We start from the raw sequence: 27,609 nt of genomic DNA on the forward strand, positions 1-27,609 counted from the left end.
AAATGGCCCTGCTCCTTGATCAATTAAGCTACAAGACCAACTTTAAAACCTTCAGGCTATCCTAACTTCAAATTCTCTAAAACCTTTAGAAACACTTGTAATTTGCATAAATTAGCATAGAATTTAATGGGTTCAATGGCAACCATAAGAACACAGTGGTAGACATTTGAAAAAATGCTACTGCTCTTTAACCATTTCAGCTACAAACATTAAAACAATTAATATTTTAAAAAACTTGATAAATTATAACTATTTAAATGAGCTAAATTAGCATAGCAATTACCCACCAACAGTAATAGTAACTCTTGAACCGGTCAATCTAGAGACACCAAACTAACATTCATATGTTACAGGCCCAATGCAAATGTTTTTATATCAATATCAAATCATTTCTGGGGAACAAAACAGTACCTTACTGTAATAGATTTCCATGAAAATGGGCTAAAATTGCTTTTAGCAAAATACTATTTCTCAAGCAAGAATTTTGCTAGGACTGTCTAGGAATGGTCTGAGTGGGGAGGGGAAAACTGAAACTAATTTGGAACTCTCTTTGTTATTGGTCTATTAACCAATTGATTGCATGGTGATGTCACCGTGGAAAGCCAAAACCCCTGCCCATGCAAACCTTCTCATTATAAGGTCCTGTGTAGAATGTATTTTCAACCAGCAACTATCAGGGAATAACACTGATCAAATGTTTTCACACTTTTACAGTGTTAGTTTCATCAGCTGTTCTACAATATGATATAGAATTTTGACTGCACTGGGCCTTTGTAAGGCTTTCCTAACCTTCAAGACAAGGGTTGCATTCCAAACACTTAACAGACACACCCTCTCCCCTCAGCCCTCAAATTAAGTGGACACTTCTGATGACGTATCGTTACGTCTGACAAGTATACACTTGCAGGGTAAGGGATGAACAATTGATTTTTAAATGGATCACCCTTGCCCTGGAAATTTGTCACTCGTTCATCCCACGACGATTGTGTTTTCTAGTGATGGGCGTTCCGGCTCTTTCAGTGAGCCGGCTCGTTCGGCTCAGCTCACCAAAAAGAGACGGCTCTTTTGGCTCCCAAACGGCTCTTTAAAAAATATATGTTTCGTATTTTTTCAAGTCAAACAGTTTGCGATAGTTTGGTGTTAAAATATAATATAACCAACTATAATTGGTGTTAAAACAATTCAAATTAAATTATTAAATGAAATCATACTCTACCTTAACCACAATGTATTTAAAAATGCATTGGTTTGTTATGAAAAAGAATGCTATAAAACATTTACATTTAAAGTATAACTTTTTAATGTATATAAACAAAGTGCATATAAATCTTACCATTCAAAACAAATACAATCTGAACAACATAATAGAATATTGCACCATATCAAATAAAAATAAATAACAATGTYCAAAACTGCAGCATCCCACTTAAAACATTAAACTAGTCCCTCTTTTCTCTCTCTTCTTTATTGACATGTTATAACCTGCAGCGCACAGCAATGCTGACCATATTTTGCTGACCACATTCAGAAATGCAAGCTGCCTCACTTTTGAGGCTCTGATGCGGTTTCTTCTCTCAGTAATTATTTGTCCCGTTTTCGAGAAGACCCTCTCAGAGGGAACGGATGTGGCCACTATGCAGAGTTTCCCTGTCATGACTTTAGTTAGCCGTGGGTAGACAGAGGCCGTGTTCTTCCACCAGCTCAGAGGATCTGCAGACTCCTCCAAATAGGATCGGACCTACATTATGGCATCTGCTGAGGGATTCCTTCATGCTGCATCCCCAGTTGCTCTCTCGTCAAACAGCATCCAAACAGCAGACGTTTGTGGCACTACTGCTGGTGCTTCTGCTCCATCTGATCCCTCTTCTTCCTGTTGCCCTGGTGCCTGAGCCAGCTGACTGCTGGGGCTGGCCCTCCCTGCTGCTGAGGTTATTCTTTGAAGAGCCTCATCAATCGCTCTGGCATCACTGAAGGCTAACTTCTTAAACCTGGGGTCAAGTGCAGCGGTTTCTGATAGCACGTGATTATATTCCATTCTGTGGAACTTTCTGTCCATTGATGAACATAGGGTGTCCATCAACTCTGTCACATGTCCTGTGGTTACATTTTCTTCTCTCTGGTGGCTGGCTGTGATTCGCAGCAGACCCATACACTGGAGTATCATTTTTGAGGCTGTCACATAGCTGAAAAGAGAGAACAGTAGTTAGTTCAGGTTCGTGTTTTGTCTACTGATACTACATTCTCATCTACTGCTCATATACATATATAATACTGGATTAAATAATGATGTAGTAATAACTGCTTACTGTACCTCTCGCCACTGATCTCCACAGTGACCTGCTCAAAGGGTTCCAGGACTCGGCATACCTCCTCCACCACCTCCCATTCCTCTTGGGTCAGAGCATCAACAGGTGCATTGACAATGGCCAGAGTAGAGATAATGGCATCCTTTGACTCAAGAAACCGCTTCAACATATAAAATGTTGAATTCCACTTTGAAGTGCAGTCTTGTTTAGGCCTCAGCTCAGGCATCCCCATCTGGCGTTGTGTAGACTTTTTCAGCACCTACTGTGCTCCTGTGGAAGTATTCCACAGCTGCTTTCACTTTGTCCACAGTGGGCTTCATCACCTTCAGAGCATCTCTTACAATCAGGTTGATTGTGTGGGCAAGACATGGATGATGGGTCCATTTAAAAATTGTTCATGGCTTTGGTTATGTTAGCTGCATTGTTGCTAACACAGCAGACCACTTTTCCATCTACTTACCATTCTCTGGCCACTCTCAACAGTTCCTCTGCCAGGTTCTCTGAGGTGTGTCTGTCGCTGAACTCAAAGCAGTCCAGAAGACAGCTAGACATCGAAAAATCTTCAATGAAGTGACATGTAACCGACATGTAAGAAGCGGTTACCCTTGATGTCCAGCAGTCAGTGGTAAGGCAAACTGCAGTAGCTTTTTGGACTCTTTCCCTCACTGAAGCCTGTGTGCTCTCGTACAGATGTGGAATAAGTGATTTTGAACGGGTTTTCCTGCTTGGAATTGTCTACATTGGATTTAGACTATTGCTATCATTTCTAAAACCTGTCCTCCACGATCGAAAATGGCTGGAAATCGGTGGCAATCATTTTAGCCAATGCAATATCCATTTGGTCTTGTTTTGCTACAGACATTGGCATAAACTGGTCCATAGAAGACTGCGTTGCTGTGGGTTGCGGAGTAGGGCTACTGGACCGAGTGTATACATCTCTCCACCACTATCACTAGCAGGCCCGCTAGTTTCTCGACGCTCCGCTACAGTTAGCTTCACAGTTGGGTGCACAGTTCGCATATGCCGGTGTAGGTTGTGCATAGAACCTGCTCTATATGATATTTTATTTTGGGAAATTCTACACTATGCTCTAACATTGTCTACATTATTAAAATGCATCCAAATGCTACTGTGCTTCAGACTCATTTTCCAGCTGTTGTTTTCACAGCTGTCCTTCCTCTGTCTCTTCGTCTGCTAAGTGTGTGACTGTGAGTGAGTTGGCTCGGCCATCCCTCACGCATCTGTGGTTCATTGGTTGACACTGTTGTGTCTGATTGAGCAGACAGAACGAATGTGTGCGCTTGAGCATTTAGGCCTATCATTTTTTTTCGTTCTTTGAATTAGTTAATTCTATTCATTTAAATATTTTGATTATTCATATCTTATTTTTTTATATTTTTTTAAATAAATAGATTCTGCTCTTCTGATATGCGATCCAGCTCGTTCGCGAACGACCCATCACTAGTGTTTTCAGCCACTGGTAGCTTGTGGGTGCTTTATATGCGCTACACTCAATTATGATTGCATGTCTACTTATATTAACTATATAATTATTAATATACGTCTCCTGTATGATAGCTAGCAAATTCATTAGCTAACTAATGTTAGCCTGCCTAGCTGGAACTTCTGAAGAAGGAAAAAAAAAATATTTCTACAATTTCCAAAAACTGACCAAACAAAAACAAATTACTTTTACGATACGTGTTTGTGCATTAGTAGCACAATTTGTAACTTATTTACATTCGTTTATACTTACACTTGTATGTTGACTTTGAGGTTTTAAGTTTTTGGCGGCGTTTCAGGTCCCGAAGTGAACATAATTGTACACTCGCAAACTCCATTAAAAACTAGGGCTGAGGGGCTGACGTTGCAAACTTCCCTTGCTTAGCTAATCATTTGGACCGACTACAAATATTGCCGCGGGGATTCCCCCAAAGCATGAGGCCGAGGGTAAGTGTGTCTTTTATGAGTTTGAAACACAGCCAAGCTAGCAAGCGCACACATTTTCTTCAAGAAATGTTCCTTTCTAGTTGGCAATGGGCGTAAGGAAAGCGAGAGTACTGTACTTGTGTTCCCGAKGGACTTCAAGTTGTTGATCAACGAAAATGACTCGTGGTTGTTTGTCATCGTGAAGAATACCGGATCGTTGGAAAACATTGATATTCCTGTAGCCTACTTTGTTACCCCTCCAAACGTGGATGTGAGATATCTGACGCACATTTAAAACATCGAGCGCACAGGTTACCGAATGGTAGGCCACTTTTCCTTACTTTTTTTTMGGGGGGGGGGAGCATTTGTTCGAATTAACAGTAAACATAGTATTCTACACGGTATAGTCTATCTGTACAGTGAACACATTTTTATTGGACAGCCATGGGTGAATTAATGTATACTTGTCACGGATTCTCATACATAGTTTAGCCTAATAATTAGACATGGATATTTAAAAAAATATATATATATATATATATTACAATTCTATTTAATTATGTGAGCCTAATCTTTGACAAAATGTCTTAAGCACCTGCTCTTCTATAGTGTGAGGTGATTTTTGCCCCCATACCCAGCCCCGTGGTTTAAAGTGAGGTACCTAGGGGTCCCCAGCACCCTGGTTTGGGTCTCCAGCCCCCTGGTTGAAAGTTGCTGGACTATTCAAGAGGTCTATCCATAGGCCTATATTTATTACACACTTGATAGATATTTTCAACTGACAACATATTATTACCATGTGCTGAGATTGTAAATTAACAATATGTATTTATAGTATCAATATCAAACATAGTGATCATGTTGGTTTTCATCATATTGGTTTTGCGACAGGAGATGGATTTCCAAAGGCTGCTATTGCGGGTGGAACAAGCCCTGAGCAGTGAAGAAGTACAAGCACTTGCATTTCTTTGCAAAGATCTGCTTGAGAAAGACTGTAGCTCAGTGCCCACAGCAAGTAAACTCTTCTCTCTTCTGACGGAACAAGAACTGTTAACCCCCGATCAGCTTTACTTGCTTGCTGATCTACTATGCACCATCCAGCGCCACAGCTTGATGCAAGAGCTTGGCCTCAACAACCAGCTTCCAACAACCAGCAGCCTCATCTCTCCTTATAGGTGAATATACAGGCCAGAGGTAGAAAAAGTACTTAATTGTCACACTTGAGTAAAAGTAAATGCTATAAATCAAATTCCTTATATTAAGCAAACCAGACGGCACGATTTCCTAATTTTTATTTATTTTAGACAGCCAGGGGGACACTCAAAACATAATTTGCAAACTAAGCATTTGTGTTTAGTGAGTTTGCCAGATCAGAGGCAGTAGGGATGACCAGGGAAATTCTCTTGCTAAGTACGTGAATTGGACCATTTTCCTGTCCTGCTAAACATTCAAATTGTAACGAGTAAAATGTATGGAGTAAAAAGTACATTTAGTTTTTTTTAAAGTAAAAGTTGTCAAAAATATAAATTGTAAAGTACAGATACCCCCCAAAACGACTTAAGTAGTACTTTAAAGTATTTTTTACTTAAGTACTTTACACCACTGTATTGGCCTCATTTACCACATCTGAATGGATACAACAGCTTTCCCCACAAATGAATAGCGATAAGTAGAAGTTGCCATTTATAACACAAATGTAAACACTTATGTTGTTGTGTTACTGTTTCCCACATACAGAATACTGTCCTGTAATATGATGTTTTCTAAAAAAGTGTCTGAGTCATTGTATTCCACCATCTGCAGAAAGCTGCTGTATGACTTGTCAGAGAACACCACTGAAGACGAGTTGAGAGAGATTAAGTTCCTATTGGTTAACATACTCCCTCGTAGGAAACTGGAGGACAACGTGGTGAGTACGTCAAAACAGTCTGAAATTCAACATGTGTTGTCCAGAATAGGGTAGTAAACTTATATTATTTAGTGAAATATGAGTAGAAAGAATGCTTCATCTTGATGGACCAACTGACATTTACACATTTTGCTCTATTCTTTCAGACTACCTTGCAAGTATTCCTGGAAATGGAGAAAATTGATATTTTGAGCGTTATAAAACTAAACATAGTTGAAAGTATATTTGGAAGTGTCTGCCCCATGTTGAAAACAAGAATCAACCAGTTTAAGACACGGCAGGGTAAGTGTTTCAGTTTCTGTGAGTGACTAACAGATTCATTTCCCTAATAAAGTACTGACTGGCTGAACAATCCTTTTCATTGCCTGTGTATGCCTGTCAATGATTTAGTACAGTATTATGACTCAGATGTGTTATGCAATACTATATTCACTCAGGGCCAGTAAACCAAAAAACAGGGGTGGGATTGTTAAGACCAAGGTCTTCTTCTGCATGTCTTCCAGAAAACCAGGTAACAGAGAATGCTTTATTTCTTACATTATCTTGATATCCACCAGTCCTTATGAACATTTCTCAGTTTCCATCTTGATTATCATCACAGAATGTCATGACTATTATTTTCCATCAGGCTGTCTCCATGCTTCCAAGGAGACCTGTGTCATGTGGACTATCAGGTAGGAACTGTGACTACAGTAGATGTCAAATCTTCTTCAATATGTTATAAAACCTTTTATTTCTTTTTTCTTTTTCATTTAACCTTTTATTTAATTTGCTAAAACATGCGTCCATTTATTTTCCTGTTTGTCTTAGTCGAACAACGTGGACATTCTGACACGATGTTCTTTCCCTCTTCGTACTTCTCTTCAGCTTCACAGCCTTCAACTGAGGTCAGTGACTAATGTTCAGGGTCACAGCCTTCAACTGAGGTCAGTGACTAATGTTCAGGGTCACAGCCTTCAACTGGGTCAGTGACTAATATTCAGGGTCACCGCCTTCAACTGAGGTCAGTGACTAAGGTTCAGGGTCACAGCCTTCAGCTGAGGTCAGTGACTAATGTTCAGGGTCACAGCCTTCAGCTGAGGTCGGTGACTAATGTTCAGGGTCACAGCCTTCAACTGAGGTCAGTGACTAATGTTCAGGGTCACAGCCTTCAGCTGAGGTCAGTGACTAATGTTCAGGTTCACACGGTTCAGACTGAGGTCAGTGACTAATGTTCAGGGTCACAGCGTTCAACTGAGGTCAGTGACTAATGTTCAGGGTCACAGCCTTCAGCTGAGGTCCGTGACTAATGTTCGAGGTTACAGCCTTCAACTGAGGTCAGTGACTAATGTCCAGGGTCACAGCGTTCAACTGAGGTCAGTGACTAATGTTTCAGGGTCACAGCCTTCAACTGAGGTCAGTGACTAATTAGGGTCACAGCCTTCAGCTGAGGTCAGTGACTAATGTTCAGGTTCACAGCCTTCAACTGAGGTCAGTGACTAATGTTCAGGGTCACAGCGTTCAACTGAGGTCAGTGACTAATGTTCAGGGTCACAGCCTTCAGCTGAGGTCAGTGACTAATGTTCAGGTTCACAGCCTTCAGCTGAGGTCAGTGACTAATGTTCAGGGTCACAGCCTTCAACTGAGGTCAGTGACTAATATGTTCAGGGTCACAGCCTTCAACTGAGGTCAGTGACTAATGTCAGGGTCACAGCCTTCAGCTGAGGTCAGTGACTAATGTTCAGGGTCACAGCCTTCAACTGAGGTCAGTGACTAATGTTCAGGGTCACAGCCTTCAACTGAGGTCAGTGACTAATGTTCAGGGTCACAGCCTTCAACTGAGGTCAGTGACTAATGTTCAGGGTCACAGCCTTCAACTGAGGTCAGTGACTAATGTTCAGGGTCACAGCCTTCAACTGAGGTCAGTGACTAATGTTCAGGGTCACAGCCTTCAACTGAGGTCAGTGAGCTAATGTTCAGGGTCACAGCCTTCAACTGAGGTCAGTGACTAATGTTCAGGGTCACAGCCTTCAGCTGAGGTCAGTGACTAATGTTGTCACAGCCTTCAGCTGAGGTCAGTGACTAATGTTGAGGGTCACAGCCTTCAGCTGAGGTCAGTGACTAATGTTGAGGGTCACAGCCTTCAACTGAGGTCAGTGACTAATGTTCAGGGTCACAGCCTTCAACTGAGGTCAGTGACTAATGTTAGGGTCACAGCCTTCAACTGAGGTCAGTGACTAATGTTGAGGGTCACAGCCTTCAGCTGAGTCAGTGACTAATGTTGAGGTCACAGCCTTCACTGAGGTCAGTGACTAATGTTGAGGGTCACAGCCTTCAGCTGAGGTCAGTGACTAATGTCTAGGGTCACAGCCTTCAGCTGAGGTCAGTGACTAATGTTGAGGGTCACAGCCTTCAGCTGAGGTCAGTGACTAATGTTAGGGTCACAGCCTTCAGCTGAGGTCAGTGACTAAGTTTCAGGGTCACAGCCTTCAGCTGAGGTCAGTGACTAATGTTCAGGGTCACAGCCTTCAGCTGAGGTCAGTGACTAATGTTCAGGGTCACAGCCTTCAACTGAGTCAGTGACTAATGTTCAGGGTCACAGCCTTCACTGAGGTCAGTGACTAATGTTCAGGGTCACAGCCTTCAGCTGAGGTCAGTGACTAATGTTCAGGTCACAGCCTTCAACTGAGGTCATGACTAATGTTCAGGGTCACAGCCTTCAACTGAGGTCAGTGACTAATGTTCAGGGTCACAGCCTTCACTGAGATCAGTGACTAATGTGCAGGGTCACAGCCTTCAACTGAGGTCAGTGACTAATGTGCAGGGTCACAGCCTTCAACTGAGGTCAGTGACTAATGTTCAGGGTCACAGCCTTCAGCTGAGGTCAGTGACTAATGTTGCAGGGTCACAGCCTCAAGCTAGGTCAGTGACTAATGTTCAGGGTCACAGCCTTACAGCTGAGTCAGTGACTAATGTTGAGGGTCACAGCCTTCAGCTGAGGTCAGTGACTAATGTTGAGGGTCACAGCCTTCAACTGAGTCAGTGACTAATGTTCAGGGTCACAGCCTTCAACTGAGGTCAGTGACTAATGTTGAGGGTCACAGCCTTCACACTGAGGTCAGTGACTAATGTTGAGGGTCACAGCCTTCAGCTGAGGTCAGTGACTATGTTGAGGGTCACAGCCTTCAACTGAGGTCAGTGACTAATGTTGAGGGTCACAGCCTTCAGCTGAGGTCAGTGACTAATGTCAGGGTCACAGCCTCAGCGAGTCAGTGACTAATGTTCAGGGTCACAGCCTTCAGCTGAGGTCAGTGACTAATGTTCAGGGTCACAGCCTTCAGCTGAGGTCAGTGACTAATGTTCAGGGTCACAGCTTCAGCTGAGGTCAGTGACTAATGTTCAGGGTCACAGCCTTCAGCTGAGTCAGTGACTAATGTTCAGGGTCACAGCCTTCAACTGAGTCAGTGACTAATGTTCAGGGTCACAGCCTTCAGCTGAGGTCAGTGACTAATGTTCAGGGTCACAGCCTTCAGCTGAGGTCAGTGACTAATGTTCAGGGTCACAGCCTTCAACTGAGGTCAGTGACTAATGTTCAGGGTCACAGCCTTCAACTGAGTCAGTGACTAATGTCAGGTCACAGCCTCAACTGAGGTCAGTGACTAATGTGCAGGGTCACAGCTTCACTGAGGTCAGTGACTAATGTTGCAGGGTCACAGCCTTCAACTGAGGTCAGTGACTAATGTTCAGGGTCACAGCCTTCAGCTGAGGTCAGTGACTAATGTGCAGGGTCACAGCCTTCAGCTGAGGTCAGTGACTATGTTCAGGGTCACAGCCTTCAACTGAGGTCAGTGACTAATGTTGGGGTCACAGCCTTCAACTGAGGTCAGTGACTAATGTTGAGGGTCACAGCCTTCAGCTGAGGTCAGTGACTAATGTTGAGGGTCACAGCCTTCACTGAGGTCAGTGACTCTATGTTCAGGGTCACAGCCTTCAGCTGAGTCAGTGACTAATGTTGAGGGTCACAGCCTTCAGCTGAGGTCAGTGACTAATGTCAGGTCACAGCCTTCAGCTGAGGTCAGTGACTAATGTTCAGGGTCACAGCCTTCAGCTGAGGTCAGTGACTAATGTTCAGGGTCACGCCTTCAACTGATGTCAGTGACTAATGTTCAGGGTCACAGCCTTCAGCTGAGGTCAGTGACTAATGTTCAGGGTCACAGCCTTCAGCTGAGGTCAGTGACTAATGTTCAGGGGTCACAGCCTTCAACTGAGGTCAGTGACTAATGTTCAGGGTCACAGCCTTCAACTGAGGTCAGTGACTAATGTTCAGGGTCCACAGCCTTCAACTGAGGTCAGTGACTAATGTGCAGGGTCACAGCCTTCAACTGAGGTCAGTGACTAATGTGCAGGGTCACAGCCTTCAACTGAGGTCAGTGACTAATGTTCAGGGTCACAGCCTTCAGCTGAGGTCAGTGACTAATGTGCAGGGTCACAGCCTTCAGCTGAGGTCAGTGACTATTGTTCAGGGTCACAGCCTTCAACTGAGGTCAGTGACTAATGTTCAGGGTCACAGCCTTCAGCTGAGGTCAGTGACTAATGTTCAGGGTCACAGCCTTCAGCTGAGGTCAGTGACATAATTTGAGGTCACAGCCTTCAACTGAGGTCAGTGACTAATGTTGAGGGTCACAGCCTTCAACTGAGGTCAGTGACTAATGTTCAGGGTCACAGCCTTCAACTGAGGTCAGTGACTAATGTTGAGGGTCACAGCCTTCAACTGAGGTCAGTGACTAATGTTGAGGGTCACAGCCTTCAACTGAGGTCAGTGACTAATGTTGAGGGTCACAGCCTTCAGCTGAGGTCAGTGACTAATGTTGAGGGTCACAGCCTTCAACTGAGGTCAGTGACTAATGTTGAGGGTCACAGCCTTCAGCTGAGGTCAGTGACTAATGTTGAGGTCACAGCCTTCAGCTGAGGTCAGTGACTAATGTTGAGGGTCACAGCCTTCAGCTGAGGTCAGTGACTAATGTTCAGGGTCACAGCCTTCAGCTGAGGTCAGTGACTAATGTTCAGGGTCACAGCCTTCAGCTGAGGTCAGTGACTAATGTTCAGGGTCACAGCTTCACTGATGTCAGTGACTAATGTTCGGGTCACAGCCTTCAGCTGAGGTCAGTGACTAATGTTCAGGGTCACAGCCTTCAGTGAGGTCAGTGACTAATGTTCAGGTCACAGCCTTCAACTGAGGTCAGTGACTAATGTTCAGGTCACAGCCTTCAACTGAGGTCAGTGACTAATGTTCAGGGTCACAGCCTTCAACTGAGGTCAGTGACTAATGTGCAGGGTCACAGCCTTCAACTGAGGTCAGTGACTAATGTTCAGGGTCACAGCCTTCAAGCTGAGGTCAGTGACTAATGTGCAGGGTCACAGCCTTCAGCTGAGGTCAGTGACTATTGTTCAGGGTCACAGCCTTCAACTGAGGTCAGTGACTAAGTTCAGGGTCACAGCCTTCAACTGAGGTCAGTGACTAATGTTCAGGGTCACAGCCTTCAACTGAGGTCAGTGACTAATGTTCAGGGTCACAGCCTTCAACTGAGGTCAGTGACTAATGTTCAGGGTCACAGCCTTCAACTGAGGTCAGTGACTAATGTTCAGGTCACAGCCTTCACTGAGGTCAGTGACTAATTTCAGGGTCACAGCCTTCAGCTGAGGTCAGTGACTAATGTTCAGGGTCACAGCCTTCAACTGAGGTCAGTGACTAATGTTCAGGGTCACAGCCTTCAGCTGAGGTCAGTGACTAATGTTCAGGGTCACAGCCTTCAACTGAGGTTGTGACTAATGTTCAGGTCACAGCCTTCAACTGAGGTCAGTGACTAATGTTCAGGGTCACAGCCTTCAACTGAGGTCAGTGACTAATGTTCAGGTCACAGCCTTCAACTGAGGTCAGTGACTAATGTTCAGGGTCACAGCCTTCAACTGAGGTCAGTGACTAATGTTCAGGGTCACACCTTCAACTGATGTCAGTGACTAATGTTCAGGGTCACAGCCTTCAACTGAGTCAGTGACTAATGTTCAGGGTCACAGCCTTCAACTGATGTCAGTGACTAATGTTCAGGGTCAAGCCTTCAACTGATGTCAGTGACTAATGTTCAGGGTCACAGCCTTCAACTGAGGTCAGTGACTAATGTTCAGGGTCACAGCCTTCAACTGAGGTCAGTGACTAATGTTCAGGGTCAACAAGCCTTCAACTGAGGTCAGTGACTAATGTTCAGGGTCACAGCCTTCAACTGATGTCAGTGACTAATGTTCAGGGTCACAGCCTTCAACTGATGTCAGTGACTAATGTTCAGGGTCACAGACTTCAACTGAGGTCTGTGTCTAATGTTCAGTCCAGGTTTTGAGACACACTTATTTATGCTGCATTGGACCTACCGGAACACACCGCGTGTCTTTAGACCAGAGGCTACGGCCATCCCTCATGTCTGTGTAGTCACTAATTATTCCCTCTACTTCCTTCCACAGGTGTCCACTCTGAATCCAGCTGACACCGCTCTGGGTGAGTCCCACACTGAACAAGGTGTGGCTCAGCACATTTTTCTCTGTATTGGAGTACAGTACAGAACTCACAAAACCTTTGTTGTGTCATCTTGGTCTGCTCACACACCAGATGTTCGGAGGGTCTCAGATACAGCGGATGCAGTACTTTCACATAGGCTGGGTCTCCTAAGTACCAGTGGGGACAACGATGCTGCTCTCAGCCAAGGTCAGTTCATATCATTTAGAATGCCAATCTATACTGAAAAAATATATAAACGCAACATGTAAAGTGTTGGTTTCATGAGCTAAAATAAAAGATCCCAGAAATGTTCCATAGACACAAAAAGCTTATTTCTCTCAAATTTTGTGCAGAAATTTGTTGACATCCCTGTTAGTGAGCATTTCTCCTTTGCCAAAAATAATCCATCCACCTGGCAGGTGCAGCATATCAAGAAGCTGATTAAACAGCAAGTACAGGTGCACCTTGTGCTGGGGACAATAAAAGGACATTCTAAAATGTGCAGCTTTGTCACACAACACAATCCCACAGATGTCTCAAGTTTTTAGGGAGCGTGCAATTGACATGCTGACTGCAGGAATGTCCACCAGAGCTGTTGCCAGAGAATTGAATGTTCTTTCTCTACCATAAGCCGCCTCTAACGCCATCTTAGAGAATTTAGCAGTACGTTCAACCAGCCTCACAACCGGAGACCACATGTAACCACGCCAGCCCAGGACCTCCACATCCGGCTTCTTCACCTGCGGGATCATCTGAGACCAGCCACCCGGACAGCTGATGAAACGGAGGAGTATTTCTGACTTTAATGAAGCCCTTTTGTGGGGAAAAACGCATTCTGATTGGGTGGGTTTGGCTCCTGGCTGTGCCTATGTGAAATCCCAGGTTAGTTCCAGAACCTCATCAACATGGTTCCCAGGTTAGTTCCAGAACCTCATCAACATGGTTCCCAGGTTAGTTCCAGAACCTCATCAACTTGGTTTCCAGGTTAGTTCCAGAACCTCAACAACTTGGTTCCCAGGTTAGTTCCAGAACCTCATCAACTTGGTTCCCAATCATGTGAAATCCGTAGTTTAGGGCCTAATAAATGTATTTCAATTGACTTATATGAACTGTAACTCAGTAAAATCGTTTAAATTGTTGCATTTTTGCGTTTCATATTTTTGTTCAGCATACAAAAGGGGCCTGTAGACTGTCCCCTCTCCTACTCTCTCTGTTGGCTCATCGGCATCACTGTTAACTGTTAGCCATATCATTGATGTCACGCCCTGACCTGAGATATCTCTGTTTTCTTTATATTTTGGTGAGGTCAGGGTGTGACTAGGGTGGGTACGTTAGTTTTTGTATTGTCTAGGGGTTTTTGTATGTCTATGGTGGCCTGATATGGTTCCCAATCAGAGGCAGCTGTTTATCGTTGTCTCTGATTGGGGATCATATTTAGGTAGCCATTTTCCCCTTGGTGTTCGTGGGTTCTTGTCTTTGTGTAGTTGCCTGTCAGCACTCGTTTTGTATAGCTTCACGGTTTGTTATTTTGGTTAGTTTGTTCAGTGTTCATTCTTTAAAAAAATAAGAATGTACACATACCACGCTGCGCCTTGGTCCGATTCATACGACGAACGTGACAATTGATTCATTCTTACCTGATCCATGTCTTCTCTCCCATAGAGAATCACCATGTTTCATCCGTACCCTCATGTGGACACCATAAGAACTTTGACCCTGCAAATCGTCAGACAGGAAACACCACAAAAGAGGTCTCTCTGATACTGACCTTTTTTAAATGAGCATTGACAAAGTCTTGTCAGCACATGCTTTTACTGAAAACTGACTGGGTATTGTATAGATTATTTGAGGTACAGTAGCAGTTTTGGGGATTATGGATGATGCTGTCCTTAACTGGATTTATGAATTATTTATGCATGTTTTCTTTCTGTAGGAAGTGGGAGAATATGCCATGACAGGACGAAAGAGAGGTTACTGTCTGATAATTAACAACTACAACTTCAAAAATTCTCCAAAACTCCTAAACAATAGAGAGGGAACACAGGTTGATGAAAGTAAGATATTTGTTACAGTTGAAGTCAGAAGTTTACATACACTTAGGTTGGAGTCGTTAAAACTTGTTTTTCAACCCCAAATTTCTTGTTAACAAACTATAGTTTTGGCAAGTCGGTTAGGACATCTACTTTGTGCATGACACAAGTAATTTTTCCAACAATTGTTTACGGATAGATTATTTCACTTATTATTATTTCACACTGTATCACAATTCCAGTGGGTCAGAAGTTTACATACACTAAGTTGACTGTGCCTTTAAACAGCATGGAAAATTCCAGAAAATGATGTCATGGCTTTAGAAGCTTCTGATAGGCTAATTGACATCATTTGAGTCAATTGGAGGTATAACTGTGGATGTATTTCAAGGCCTAACTTCAAACTCAGTGCCTCTTTGCTTGACATCATGCGAAAATCAAAATAAATCAGCCAAAACCTCAGAAGAAAATTGTAGACCTCCACAAGTCTGGTTCATCCTTAAGAGCAATTTCCAAACGCCTGAAGGTACCACGTTCATCTGTACAAACAATAGTACGCAAATCACAATCCCTAAATCACAATCCCCATGTACCTCTATGTGTTTGTATCTCAGGCAGTTTGGTGAGTGTGTTTGAGTGGCTGGGCTTTGAAACGCAGATTGAGCCAGACTGCAGCCGGGAGCAGTTACTGTCTCTAGTTGCAGAGCTCCGCAGTCGTGACCACAGCCAGATGGACTGCCTGGTGTGCTGCGTTCTGAGCCACGGGCTGGAGGGATGTGTTTATGGGGTGGATGGGCTGAAGGTCAGAGTCAGGGAGCTCACAAAGCCCTTCTCTGGACTGGAGTGCAGCTCACTGAGGGGAAAGCCCAAACTGTTCTTTATCCAGGCCTGTCAGGGCATCAAGGAACAACAGCCAGTGTTCATCCAGTCCGATTGCCCAGGCGCTGATGGCTCTACTACCACCAGCTCTATCTGCACTGATGCAGTTGTACCCAGAGACTCCATTCCCTCTGATGCCGACTTCCTTCTGGGCATGGCCACCGTCCCTCACTTTGCCTCGTTCAGAGACAAGAGGCAGGGCACTTGGTTCATCCAGTCGTTGTGCCAGAACCTCATCAACATGGTTCCCAGGTTAGTTCCAGAACCTCATCAACTTGGTTCCCAGGTTAGTTCCAGAACCTCATCAACTTGGTTCCCAGGTTAGTTCCAGAACCTCATCAACTTGGTTTCGCCAGTTAGTTCCAGAACCTCATCAACATGGTTCCCAGGTTAGTGCCAGAACCTATCAACTTGGTTCCAGGTTAGTTCCAGAACCTCAGTCAAACATGGTTCCCAGGTTAGTGCCAGAACCTCATCAACATGGTTCCCAGGTTAGTGCCAGAACCTCATAACATGGTTCCCAGGTTGGTCCAGAACCTCATCAACATGGTTCCCAGGTTAGTGCCAGAACCTCATCAACATGGTTCCCAGATTAGTGCCAGAAACTCATCAACATGGTTCCCAGGTTAGTACCAGAACCTCATCAACTTTGTTCCCAGGTAGTTCCAGAACCTCATCAACTTGGTTCCAGGTTGGTTCCAGAACCTCATCAACTTGGTTCCCAGGTTAGTTCCAGAACCTCATCAACTTGGTTCCAGGTTGGTTCCAAAACCTCATCAACATGGTTCCAGGTTAGTGCCAGAACCTCATCAACTTGGTTCCCAGGTTAGTTCCAGAACCTCATCAACATGAGACCAGGTTAGTGCCAGAACCTCATCAACATGGTTCCAGGTTAGTTCCAGAACTCATCAACATGAGACCAGGTTAGTGCGAAACCTCATCAACATGGTTCCCAGGTTAGTGCTCAGATGTGCATGGTTTCTTTATATTGTGTCATTCTGACATCCTCTTTGAAAACATCAGTAAACACTGGACTATGACATACAGATGTCAGCGTATGGTTGGTAAATCATTATCAGATTGAATTTCCTCTCATTGTTCTTTCTCTCCGTCCAGTGGGTATGACTTGCTGTCCATCCTGACCAAGGTGAACGATGATGTCAGCAGTAAGAGTGATAACCATGGCACCAGGAAGCAGATGCCCCAGCCTGCATACTCACTCAGGAAGAGGCTGGTCTTTCCCATCCCAAAAGACCCTCCTCCGAGACTACACCTCCCAGAATACACCTCCCCGACTACGTGAGCGACAAATTTTGGCTTGAGAGCACTAGAGCAGAGGGGTTTAAATCTGGTCCTTATACTTTCCCACCAAATCAGGGACTGATTCAGACACTATATGTGTAGACTCACCAACAATATATACACCCTCTGGGATCACTCAGGTAGAAGGTGCAGGTTTACATTTTGTTTTATACCTCGCTCTGTTTTATTTACAGTACCAGTCAAAAGTTTGGACACACCAACTCATTCCAGGGTTTTTTGGTTACTACATGATTCTATATATGTTATTTCATAGTTTTGATGTCTTCACTGTCATTCTACAATGTGGAAAATAGTACAAATAAAGAAAAACCCTTGAATGAGCAGGTGTGTCCAAACTTTTGACTGGTACTGTATATATCTAGATTGTGACTTGCTACTTGTTCTTGTACTGAGGCTTAATGTGATGTTTCACCTTTGTGGTGCAGATGGTACCAGAAGGGGCCATTAGAACATTAGGAGAGTTTTAAACCATGTTTCACAATTTTCAGGCGGAGGAAGGAGGAGTGGTAATTCTGCCTAATCTGACTGGCATGTCAAAACATGTCACTGCTGTCAGAGTGGCAAGTAAAGACAAAATAACACACATAGTAGTCATCGCTCTACTCGCCTCTGCTCTGCTATCAATTTAGGTAGTCTTGTTTGTAAATATTGAGGAGCTGTTTAATTTAACATAACCTTTCTGGAATGTTGGAGCTGGGGTTAAATCCTACACAGAGCAATAATTTCACAAACCCTGGAAATTATGGTTGTTATCTCTCCTTTTATATTKTTTGTAGCCTACTGGTTACTACATGATTCCATATATGTTATTTCATAGTTTTGATGTCTTAACTATTATTCTACAATGTAGAAAATAGTAAAAATAAAGAAAAACCCTTGAATGAGTAGGTGTGTCCAAACCTTTGACAGGTACTGTATAAAAAAAAAATGGAATTCAGTAGAAATATATTCAAAGAACTGTAAATAGAAAATTGTAGGAAATGTTTTTAATGCTGCAATATGAAGCCTTTTGGCCAAATTCACATTAAATTTGAGTTATAGATCTGTCATTCACATTGAAAGCAAGTCTATGAAGCAGTAGATCGGTTCTATGTGGACTATTTCTATGCTTAAAAAAATTAAATGTTTACATCGGTTTTGCACACCAGTTTCAAACACCTGAAAATACAATATTTTTGGTTATGGAAAATATATTTCACAGCAGTTTAGATGGTACAATGATTCTCTACACTATACTTGCTTGTTTTGTCATAAACTGAAATAAGGCGAACTATTCGAATTTTAGCAACCAGGAAATGGCAGAGTGATTTCTGCATACTGCATCTTTAAAGGGTATTTTTAAATGTTGTAAAGGAGAAGCAATAACAAGAGAACTGAAGAGCACTTATTATGCAACTTGTTTTTTTTCTTCTGTATTATAAAATTCTTATCCCCTTGTACGTTGACTTCCTAAATCAATAAAAGCAATTTTCATTCAATGTTGATAAGTTTGTTGCGGTTGCTGTTACAACACATCAGTGTACTCCTTGGCACAACATGGCATGTCATACAACACATTTAAGACAAATTCTTTGACATATCAAGAATAAAACAAAGTGACGTTCAAACATTTATTGGTGTGGTCACGAGTTGCACTATGGCTCTCTTGCTTCTTGCGTGACATGCGTCTTGGCCCAAGCCGGTGTGCGTTTTTCTCAAAGTCAGACATATGACAGGTCTGTCACAAGAAGAAGATTGCTCAAACCTGCTAGTGATGGCTGAGACTCCAGGTTTGAGCGGAGACTCCAATGACACTTGCTCTGCATGAAGAGGATATATAGAATACCAGTATTGTGACAACTATGTCCAGTTCCTGTTGTGTCTGGTGAAGAACTGTTCTCAACAAACTGAAGGTTACATCCTCTATCAGATCACCAGCTAGTACCTAGAAAGCCCCACACACTCAGTAACTTCAGAGGTAAACTATCCTATTGTCCAAACCACCTATAAGTCAAATTCAGGTTAACAATTGGTAGCAAGAACACTCCTCTGACCTGGATCTCCTCAAACCTGGCGAGGAGGTCTTCCATTTCTACATCAAAGGCCATTCTTTGGTTATCCTTTTCCTGATAACTTTTGTTCAACTGCTCACATGCTGTCAGGGCTGAGAAACATAATTTTTAAAATTAAATGTCAACACTGAAACTCAGGAACTGTATAATAACTGTACTTTCCCAACTGTGAATAACCTCAATGGTTTAATAGTTGAATAACCTTACAATGCATCATGGGATCCCTCTCCTGCTCCTCTTTCTAGCTTTTCTCTACGCATCACCTCAAAGCTACTGACCTCGAGCAGTAGGGGGAAAAACATGTTTTTATTACCACAATAATTCAAACTTTCTTTGCAGTAAATTTCACATACAAAATGTGAAACACCAAGTTCTGACTGGTGCTATGTGCCAACAGGTGGCTAATTCACCTTGTACGTGCGGAACGAGATCTGGAGGAAGTCATAATCCTCCTCCAGCAGGGATCGGAGGGTTTGAACGGTGAGAGTGGTCAGTTTGAAGTATTAGTTAGGATGCCACCAGCTGTTTCTTGTTTCATACCACGTCTGTCCTCTGCACAGCCCCTCTCCCCCTCCAGAGCCTTGGTGTAGAGGGTCACCAAAGAACTGATTTCAGATCTGAGGGGCTGCATCGGCAGCCTGTTATCAGAGGGAAGTGGGCACTAGGAATCACCTCGATGTCAAAGGACCTTATATTCCAATTTGACAGTCCCACATAAAAGTGATCTACAACAATGTAATAACAACGTTGTCCAGGTAAAGCTATTCATAATTTTTTTTCTTTTTTACCACAGCACACCTAGATGTGCTGTAAAAAAAAAATAGACACTACTTCCCTTCCATCCAAAGTACACCTCTGCTAGCAGTGGGGCATAAAGTATCTACTCCATCTCCCGTTGGTTGTTGCTGCTGCCTGACTCTGCCTCGTCCAACAGCTGTGAAACAGAGACATGATGACCTAAGAAAGAGACAGAGGTTCCCTTCACCTGACCATGTTGGAGAAACTATCTAGATATCGCACCGCACTGCAGTTGTGCTGGTTGGGTCGCCATTCATCCATCAGGAGGGCAGTCAGCTTCCCCACCTGCCCCCATCTGCTCCGGCATGTCCTGCAAAACCCCCTGCCTAGAGAACACAAAGGCATGTATAGGCCTATTGGCTCCCGAGTGGCTCAGTGGCACTGCATCTCAGTCATAGAAGTGTCACTACAGACCTTGGTTCGATTCCAGGCTGTATCATAACCGGCCGTGATTGGGAGTCCCATAGGGCGGCGCACAATTGGTCCAGCGTCTTCTGGGGTAGGCCGTCCTTGTTAATAAGAATTTGTTCTTAACTGACTTGCCCAGTTAAATAAAGGTTAAATAAATACATAAAATGTATAGGTCAAGAACAGATTTTATGGACGGAATAAACCCATGTAAACTACCCATTTTAACTATATCAATGGTATTTGAATGAGTTTTGTGCCTTGAGTGATATACTGACTAGGGCAAGGGAAATTAAAAACTCTCACATCAAATCAAATCAAATTTATTTTATATAGGCCTTCGTACATCAGCTAATATCTCGAAGTGCTGTACAGAAACCCAGCCTAAAACCCCAAACAGCAAGCAATGCAGGTGTAGAAGCACATGTCCATAGTTTGGGAAACCCAGTTGCCTACAATGACACCCAAAATGTAAGGAGTATAAAGTATATTTTATCATTAGGAATGTAGATGTAAAATTAAAAAGTAGTCAAAAATATAAATAGGAGGGTAAAGATACCCCCAAAAACTACTTAAGTAGTACTTTAAAGTATTTTTTACTTAAGTTCTTTACACCACTGATTAAAACAATGATACTGTAGGAATAAAGCTGTCTCTTTCTAGAAAATGTAATCTCGTGCTCCTCATTACAACCAGTAGATGACAGTATTAACCTATTATCTGACCTACAACTGCGGAAGAAAAATATATATTTGACCGGGTGAACCGGTTGTTGTTGATCAAGTTGTCGACTGATGGAATCGGCAATTCACCCAGCTAAATTCGCCGGTTTCTGCAACAGACAAATACATTTGTACAATATACCATTAGCGTCACGCGACATTAACGTCCCGATAGCAACATTAAGACTTGCGGTTTTCCGATTTTGGCTTCAAAATAAAACTCTGCGGTAAAACGCTATTTGTATATTCATAGTGCAAAATGTTAAAATTATGTTAAAAAATTATAACTACATCAGGGAAGAATCTAAACTAAAGATAATTACTACTTCATACAAGATAAATAATATTATAAAGTGGATCACATTGAGAAATTACTATGTTTTTAATATGTCATTGTATGTTATTAAGTACATGACTGGTGCTAAGCTTAAAAGTGTTTCTTGGTTCTTACAGATCCTATCACGGTTTTAATTGAATTCCAGTTTGCTCAAGAGGTATTCCTGGATGATTATATGGCCTAGTGCATGGTGTAGGCAACTCCTGGTTCTGAAGTTCCGCAGGCACTTAATGTTTTTGATTTAACTGACCTGGAAGACCAGGTGTATTGAGTTTAATCACTGAACTGAACAATTAGCTCAGTTGGTCATGTGATTCACAAAGTTGGAACAAAATCCTTCAGTACCTCTGTGGCACTCCAGGAACAGGGTTGCCTACCCCTGGCCTAGTAGCTTACAGCCTCATGTATCTTATCTTAGTAACACCCTCTAGTGGCTTACAGCCTCGTGTATCTTATCATAGTAACACCCTCTAGTGGCTTACAGCCTCATGTATCTTATCATAGTAACACCCTCTAGTGGCTTACAGCCTTGTGTATCTTATCACAGTAACACCCTCTAGTGGCTTACAGCCTTGTGTATCTTATCATAGTAACACCCTCTAGTGGCTTACAGCCTCGTGTATCTTATCATAGTAAGAATCAATCTTATCATTGTTCTCCCCACTGTATACATTATACAGACCCTATTGAGTATTCACAACAACACTTTTCCTTAGCACCTAGAATAGTATTTACTCTTTAAACTAATATGTATTTCATATACAGTGATTTGCATTGAGGGCATTTATTTGACCTTGGAGCATGTTTTAAAACCCACATTTAATTCAAATGTCACTGAAAATATTAACAAATATTAATCACTGTTAATGTTTGGACAATTATTTTTCATATATCATGAATAAATACAAGTTATTGAAATTTTTCTGCTATTACGTGGGGGACTTTTATTTGGAAGATTTCTGAAATTCCGTGACCCGGAAGTACTTTGTTAGGGTTGCCGATGAGATTTTGAACGATATACCCAACAGTTTTATTAAGTAGATATTATTAGCCATGTCTCAAGACGGATTTCAACCTACACTTATAAGGACCACGCACAATAACAACACGAGGTCTGTCATGCTACTAGCTAGCTACATCCATTTGATGCTCGACGTTAGCTAGTACGCTAACCCTAGATAGCTACCTGGTATAATTGTTAATAGGAATGCCCAACTAGCTAGCCACACTGTGCTTCTCGCACCTTGTACTGTCATTGGTTGCTGAATAATACAACAAACATAGCTATACCATTGAATCTAATGCAGTGACACTAATGACTGTTCATCATGCCTTTTACGCAGCTCGAGTATTCAACAACCACAGGCACCGTGCCCTGGTAAAACACCCATACAAGTTCTACATGAATATGGAACAAAAATTGGTAACCTTCCCGTGTACGTGATGGAAAAGGCTGAAGGGGAGGCGCACCAACCCAGCTTTATCTTCAACGTTACAATAGGAGATGTGTCCTGCACAGGTGAATGAGTCATCTTGCAACGCAGAACGCTAGCCATGTACGTTACACTACTTTTACAGTAGCTAGAGGATTAGGGGGCTTGTATAAATAAGATGGGCATCACCTTTTATGTTGTCTGCCTCATTTTCAATACTTTGCATAATGTCATTCCGTTGCTGTATCCCAGGTCAAGGAGCCAGTAAAAAAGCCGCCAAACATCAGGCCGCWGAGTCTGCCCTGAACCTTCTGGAAATAGATCCTGGAACACAGTGAGTTAACATGGACGATATCTGACATGAGCATTTATGAAAACAAGTAGCATTTGCAACCATTATGGCCACCAGTAACATTCACTTTTTTTTTTAAACGTCTGATTTCCCCTACTGCAGCCTTCACATAAAGAAGGAGAGTAATGGCAACCCAGCAAAGCCTAACGACCAACCCAACTCAGTGGGGAAACTGCAGGTGTGTTTTGTTATTGCCCTTCTGTAAGACAATAGGGCTGTGTACTGTTGCATGGCTGTAACCGTAGTAACACATGTGTGTTGTCATTGAGACCTTTCAGGGTAACAGATGAAAAATAGTCCACACACATGATTATGAATAGATTGCTTGTTTTCACATCTTTGCTAATATGGATTCCTCCCCAAAGGAGCTGGCCCTGCAGCGGGGGTGGCGCCTCCCTGAATACACTGTTTTCACAGAGGCAGGCCCACCTCACAAGAGAGAGTTCACTGTTACCTGCAGAATGGAGTCGCTCACAGAGACTGGTATGGTGATTCCACTGTTGTTCTTTATAAATGTTTTATCATTGCATTGAAATAACATATTAGAGTTGTGTTTTTTTMGGGGGGGGGGATTGGTGGATTATTTAAACACATTCTACCTTCGGGAAGTGTTCAATTGAGTCATTCATAGTGCTATATGTCATCCAACTGATAGCAACGGGAAATTCCAAGAAGGTGGCTAAAAAGGCAGGTGCTGAGAAGATGTTGGCAAAACTTCTAAATGTGTCTGGTTGTCCTGAAATCACATGGGTATGTAAAATATTTCCTCTATTTGGCCTCTCCACCAAGAATAATAAAACATATTTAGGACATTTTGTCATCTAGAATGTATGTCATGTGTATTGTTTGACCAACTCATTCCAGATCCCAAAGCCCGGTGTCCGATTGGAGAACTTGCGTAACTCCTCAGCAGAGAAGATGTCTCTCCTGAGAAGGAACCCAGTCAGTATTCCCAACACAGACTACATCCAGATGATGCTGGAGCTGTCCCAAGAGCAGGGCTTCGAAGTCACATACTTTGACATTGGTGAGTAGAGTTCATCTCTTCATTTTACTGAAATCAACTCATAGATGTGAACTTTTGTCTGTTTTCAAGAATGGCTAAACAGGGGCCTATTCCAGGTGTATTGTACAAGTGTGTCTGTCGTTTGCTTGGCAGATGAGCTGACAGTGAACGGGCAGTACCAGTGCCTGGCAGAGCTGTCCACCTCACCCGTCACCGTATGCCACGGCACGGGCATCTCCTGCGGCAACGCACACAACGACGCCGCACACAACGCTCTCCAGTACATCAAGATCATGGCTTCCATCAAATGAGCGATCGTAGTAAACGGCACAGATGTTTTTTTTTTAAGGAAAAACAATATTTAATCTCAACTGAAAGGTGTCGCTATCCTCCATCGACCACTGTTTTCACTCCTTACCCCAGTGTTCACTTTGTGTGGAATTGGTGAATATTGAAGGCAGTATCAATAGAAATCATGCCATTCAGACAAATCTACCTAGTTGATGTTTTTTTTACAATGACAGGAAACACAGTTCATCACCTGTGGTGTCTGTCGGCCATTTTAAAATTAGTTTAAGGAAAAGATCAGAGGTTCACAGTGAAAGCTAATCCTATGGAGTTTATGTACTATGGAAAAACAAGGACAAGGGAATAGAATGGACACTAGTCTTGAAAGGCCTTGCTGCCATAATGTTGACATGTTGAACAGTCTCCACCCTATCCCATTGTTGACATGTTGAGAAGAGTCACCATCCTATCCCATTGTTGACATGTTGAGAAGAGTCACCATCCTATCCCATTGTTGACATGTTGAGAACAGTCTCCACTCTATCCCATTGTTGACATGTTGAGAACAGTCTCCACCCTATCCCATTGTTGACATGTTGAGAACAGTCTCCATCCTATCCCATTGTTCATGTGAGAACAGTCCCACCCTATCCCATTGTTGACATGTTGAGAACATCTCCCATCCTATCCCATTGTTGACATTTTAAGTAACAGTCTCCATCCATATCCCAATGTGTTGACATATCGAGACACAGTCTCCACCCTATCCCATTGTTGACATGTTAAGAACAGTCTCCATCCTATCCCATTGTTGACATGTTGAGAAGACACTCCACCCTATCCCATTGTTGACATGTTGAGAACAGTCTTCACCCTATCCCATTGTTGACATGTTGAGAACAGTCTCCCCCTATTTCCATGTTACATTTGAAAAGTCTCCACCCTATCCTTTGTGACATGTCGAGAACAGTCTCCACCCTATCCATTGTTGACATGTTGAGAACAGTGCTCCTCCTATCCCATTGTTGACATGTTGAACAGTCTCCACCCTATCCCATTGTTGACATGTGAGAACACTCCACCCCTATCCCATTGTTGACATGTGAGAACATCTCCACCCTATCCCATTGTTACAAATGTTGAGAACAGTCTCCATCCTATCCCATTGTACTAGTCTAGAACAGTCTCCAAACATCCCATTGTTGACATGTTGAGAACAGTCTCCACCCTATCCCATTGTTGACATGTTGAGAACAGTCTCCACCCTATCCCATTGTCGTTGTTTTTCTATACATGCAATAGTGTATTGAATGATAAATGTAAAACTATGTGCACTGAACAAAATTAGTGAGAGAACTCGTTTTGCCTCGTTTACTCATAAGCCTATGATAAAAAAGAGGAATTTATCAATGAATTTGATGAAACACTAACGTAAGTCTGCCCCTCATTTTTCACATAGGGATATTTTCTAAATAATGAAGCAGATTGACAAAGGTCAGTTTGATAAATTAAGTAGGAACAAACTAAATATTCATTACACATTGGTATTTTGTTTGTACGTTATCTTTGCTTGATTTAATTGGTTATCATTCCTCTTTGCCAAGTCAAGATTCAATTACATTACTGTGAAACACTTTTCCATTGTGTATATTAATGACATGGTCCATCATCACTTTTAGTTAGATTTTAGAGTAAAGTTTGAGCTTTGGTTAACACCATTGTATTACAGTTTATTTTTTATTGTATTTGATTCCGTCAAACAGGACTCTTGTTTTGTGTAACTACCACACGTCTTAACAAGACCAACAGCAGGTTTTAATTTAGTGTCAAAACAAAAACAACTGCTCAATTGGGCTCCGGAGTGGCGCAGCATCTCAGTGCTAGAGGCGTCACTACAGACCCTGGTTCGATTCCAGGCTGTATCACAACCGGCCGTGATTGGGAGTCCCATAGAGCGGCGCGCTATTGGCCCAGCGTCGTCCGGGTTAGGCCATCATTGTAAATAAGAATGTGTTCTTAACGGACTTGCCTAGTTAAATAAAAATACAAATTAATTAGAAAATGTAACATTTGCCTTGTTTAGGTTGAATTGTGCTTACATCATATGAGATTATATAAATCTACATGTCTAGACTGAAAATATGTATTTCTTTTTGTAAAATGTATATTTAAGTTAATGGTAGCAAAATTGCATACTCAGAAACATCGGGACAACTCCTGTCTTAGACTTCAAGGCCGCCATTTTGTTGTCTTCGCTCTACAAAGAGACAATAATTGGAATCTTGGTAGCTTTGATGTTGCTGACTAAGAAGGTAGTCACCCTGTTGTGATTGGTGACGTCATCTCTCTCGGTCTACCTGTAATGTAGCCTAGTTATGTCAGCTGTGTATGAAGTCATTTTGCTGTGTGTGTGTGTGTGTTTTGAAGGCTTTGAGTTTGTGTTTGTGCTGGTTGAAATGTTATGCTAATGACGGGATGATATTTACTACCGGATTCCACCTTGTCCTGAGTTTGTCACAAAGCCTAGATTGGGTGGTTTAATAACATTTTGGTTTCCTTTAACAAGGTGTGTATTGTATGTAATGTTTTTGGTAGACTCATCCCAAACGTGTGCTGTGTACCTGACCACATTAATACACAACTATTACATGTGAAGTGGGACAGATTTATGTTAAATAAATCTACTTGACATCGATCTCATTCTTAATTTGTCCCCTTTTTAAACAATCATGAAAAATATAAATTATTTTTTTTACCTCAGATTTGAACCACTACTGTAGACTGACTATATAGACGAGCCTGATTTGTAGGAGAGTGAACACAGTGAACTCTATACTTTGGTTTATGTGACTAATAATTCAGTCCTCTCTACAGTCTCTTGGTATGGGTCAACATGGCAGCAGCAACACTGATGATAAACCCCAAATAGTCCACAAAATATTCTTGCAATCCAAATCTTATTTGTCACATACACATGGTTAGCAGATGTTAATGCGAGTGTAGCGAAATGCTTGTGCTTCTAGTTCCGACAATGCAGTAATAACCAACAAGTAATCTAACCTAACAATTCCACAACTACTACCTTACACTTGTGTGTATAAAGGGATAAAGAATATGTACATAAAGATATATGAATGAGTGATGGTACAGAACGGCATAGGCAAGATGCAGTAGATACATATGAGATGAGTAATGTAGGGTATATAAACATAAAGTGGCATAGTTTAAAGTGGCTAGTGATACATGTATTACATAAAGATGGCAAGATGCAGTAGATGATATAGAGTACAGTATATACATATGAGATGAGTA

At 42.4% G+C, this 27,609-nt stretch overlaps 2 protein-coding genes and 1 long non-coding RNA gene across 6 annotated transcripts; 2 read left to right on the plus strand and 1 right to left on the minus strand.

The window, feature by feature from the left end:
• The first annotated feature begins 4,135 nt into the window (after positions 1-4,135).
• LOC111959935 (caspase-8-like) lies at positions 4,136-18,077 on the plus strand. 3 transcript variants are annotated; one of them, XM_023981791.3, is made up of 13 exons: positions 4,136-4,557; positions 5,127-5,410; positions 6,039-6,144; positions 6,291-6,426; positions 6,582-6,655; positions 6,773-6,818; positions 6,955-7,031; positions 12,637-12,670; positions 12,782-12,877; positions 14,333-14,421; positions 14,604-14,724; positions 15,315-15,831; positions 16,696-18,077. In XM_023981791.3, the coding sequence occupies exons 1-13, from the start codon at positions 4,555-4,557 to the stop codon at positions 16,880-16,882; spliced, it is 1,770 nt and encodes a 589-aa protein (XP_023837559.1). In that variant the 5' UTR covers positions 4,136-4,554; the 3' UTR covers positions 16,883-18,077. The 3 variants fall into 3 exon arrangements, with proteins under 3 accessions (XP_023837559.1, XP_023837560.1, XP_070293679.1); XM_023981792.2 differs by having other exon boundaries at positions 7,012-7,031; XM_070437578.1 differs by lacking the exon at positions 16,696-18,077 and adding an exon at positions 15,949-15,983 and having other exon boundaries at positions 4,138-4,557; positions 15,315-15,913.
• On the minus strand, positions 13,567-16,201 carry LOC111959936 (uncharacterized). 2 transcript variants are annotated; one of them, XR_011474921.1, is made up of 4 exons: positions 16,117-16,201; positions 15,949-15,982; positions 15,812-15,913; positions 13,567-13,702 (listed from the first exon to the last, which is right to left on the minus strand). It is a non-coding gene; the product is annotated as an uncharacterized lncRNA (long non-coding RNA). The 2 variants fall into 2 exon arrangements; XR_011474922.1 differs by lacking the exon at positions 15,949-15,982 and adding an exon at positions 16,051-16,084 and having other exon boundaries at positions 16,117-16,181.
• Positions 18,078-22,175: 4,098 nt separating the features above from the next.
• On the plus strand, positions 22,176-24,909 carry LOC111959801 (interferon-inducible double-stranded RNA-dependent protein kinase activator A homolog). Its single transcript, XM_023981594.1, has 8 exons — positions 22,176-22,330; positions 22,562-22,737; positions 22,904-22,985; positions 23,106-23,181; positions 23,369-23,486; positions 23,659-23,753; positions 23,868-24,030; positions 24,163-24,909. The coding sequence occupies exons 1-8, from the start codon at positions 22,272-22,274 to the stop codon at positions 24,318-24,320; spliced, it is 927 nt and encodes a 308-aa protein (XP_023837362.1). The 5' UTR covers positions 22,176-22,271; the 3' UTR covers positions 24,321-24,909.
• Positions 24,910-27,609: the final 2,700 nt, after the last annotated feature.

This window comes from Salvelinus sp. IW2-2015, linkage group LG36 (assembly GCF_002910315.2).
Source record: "Salvelinus sp. IW2-2015 linkage group LG36, ASM291031v2, whole genome shotgun sequence".
Taxonomy (NCBI): Eukaryota; Metazoa; Chordata; class Actinopteri; order Salmoniformes; family Salmonidae; genus Salvelinus; species Salvelinus sp. IW2-2015.

Bases quoted from the DNA above. Each gene is read 5' to 3' on its own strand.
- LOC111959935 (XM_023981791.3), top strand. The intron at 14,422-14,603 runs GTCTCTCTGATA...TTCTTTCTGTAG, and splicing joins CAGGAAACACCACAAAAGAG to GAAGTGGGAGAATATGCCAT. The intron at 15,832-16,695 runs GTTAGTTCCAGA...CTCTCCGTCCAG, and splicing joins CTCATCAACATGGTTCCCAG to TGGGTATGACTTGCTGTCCA.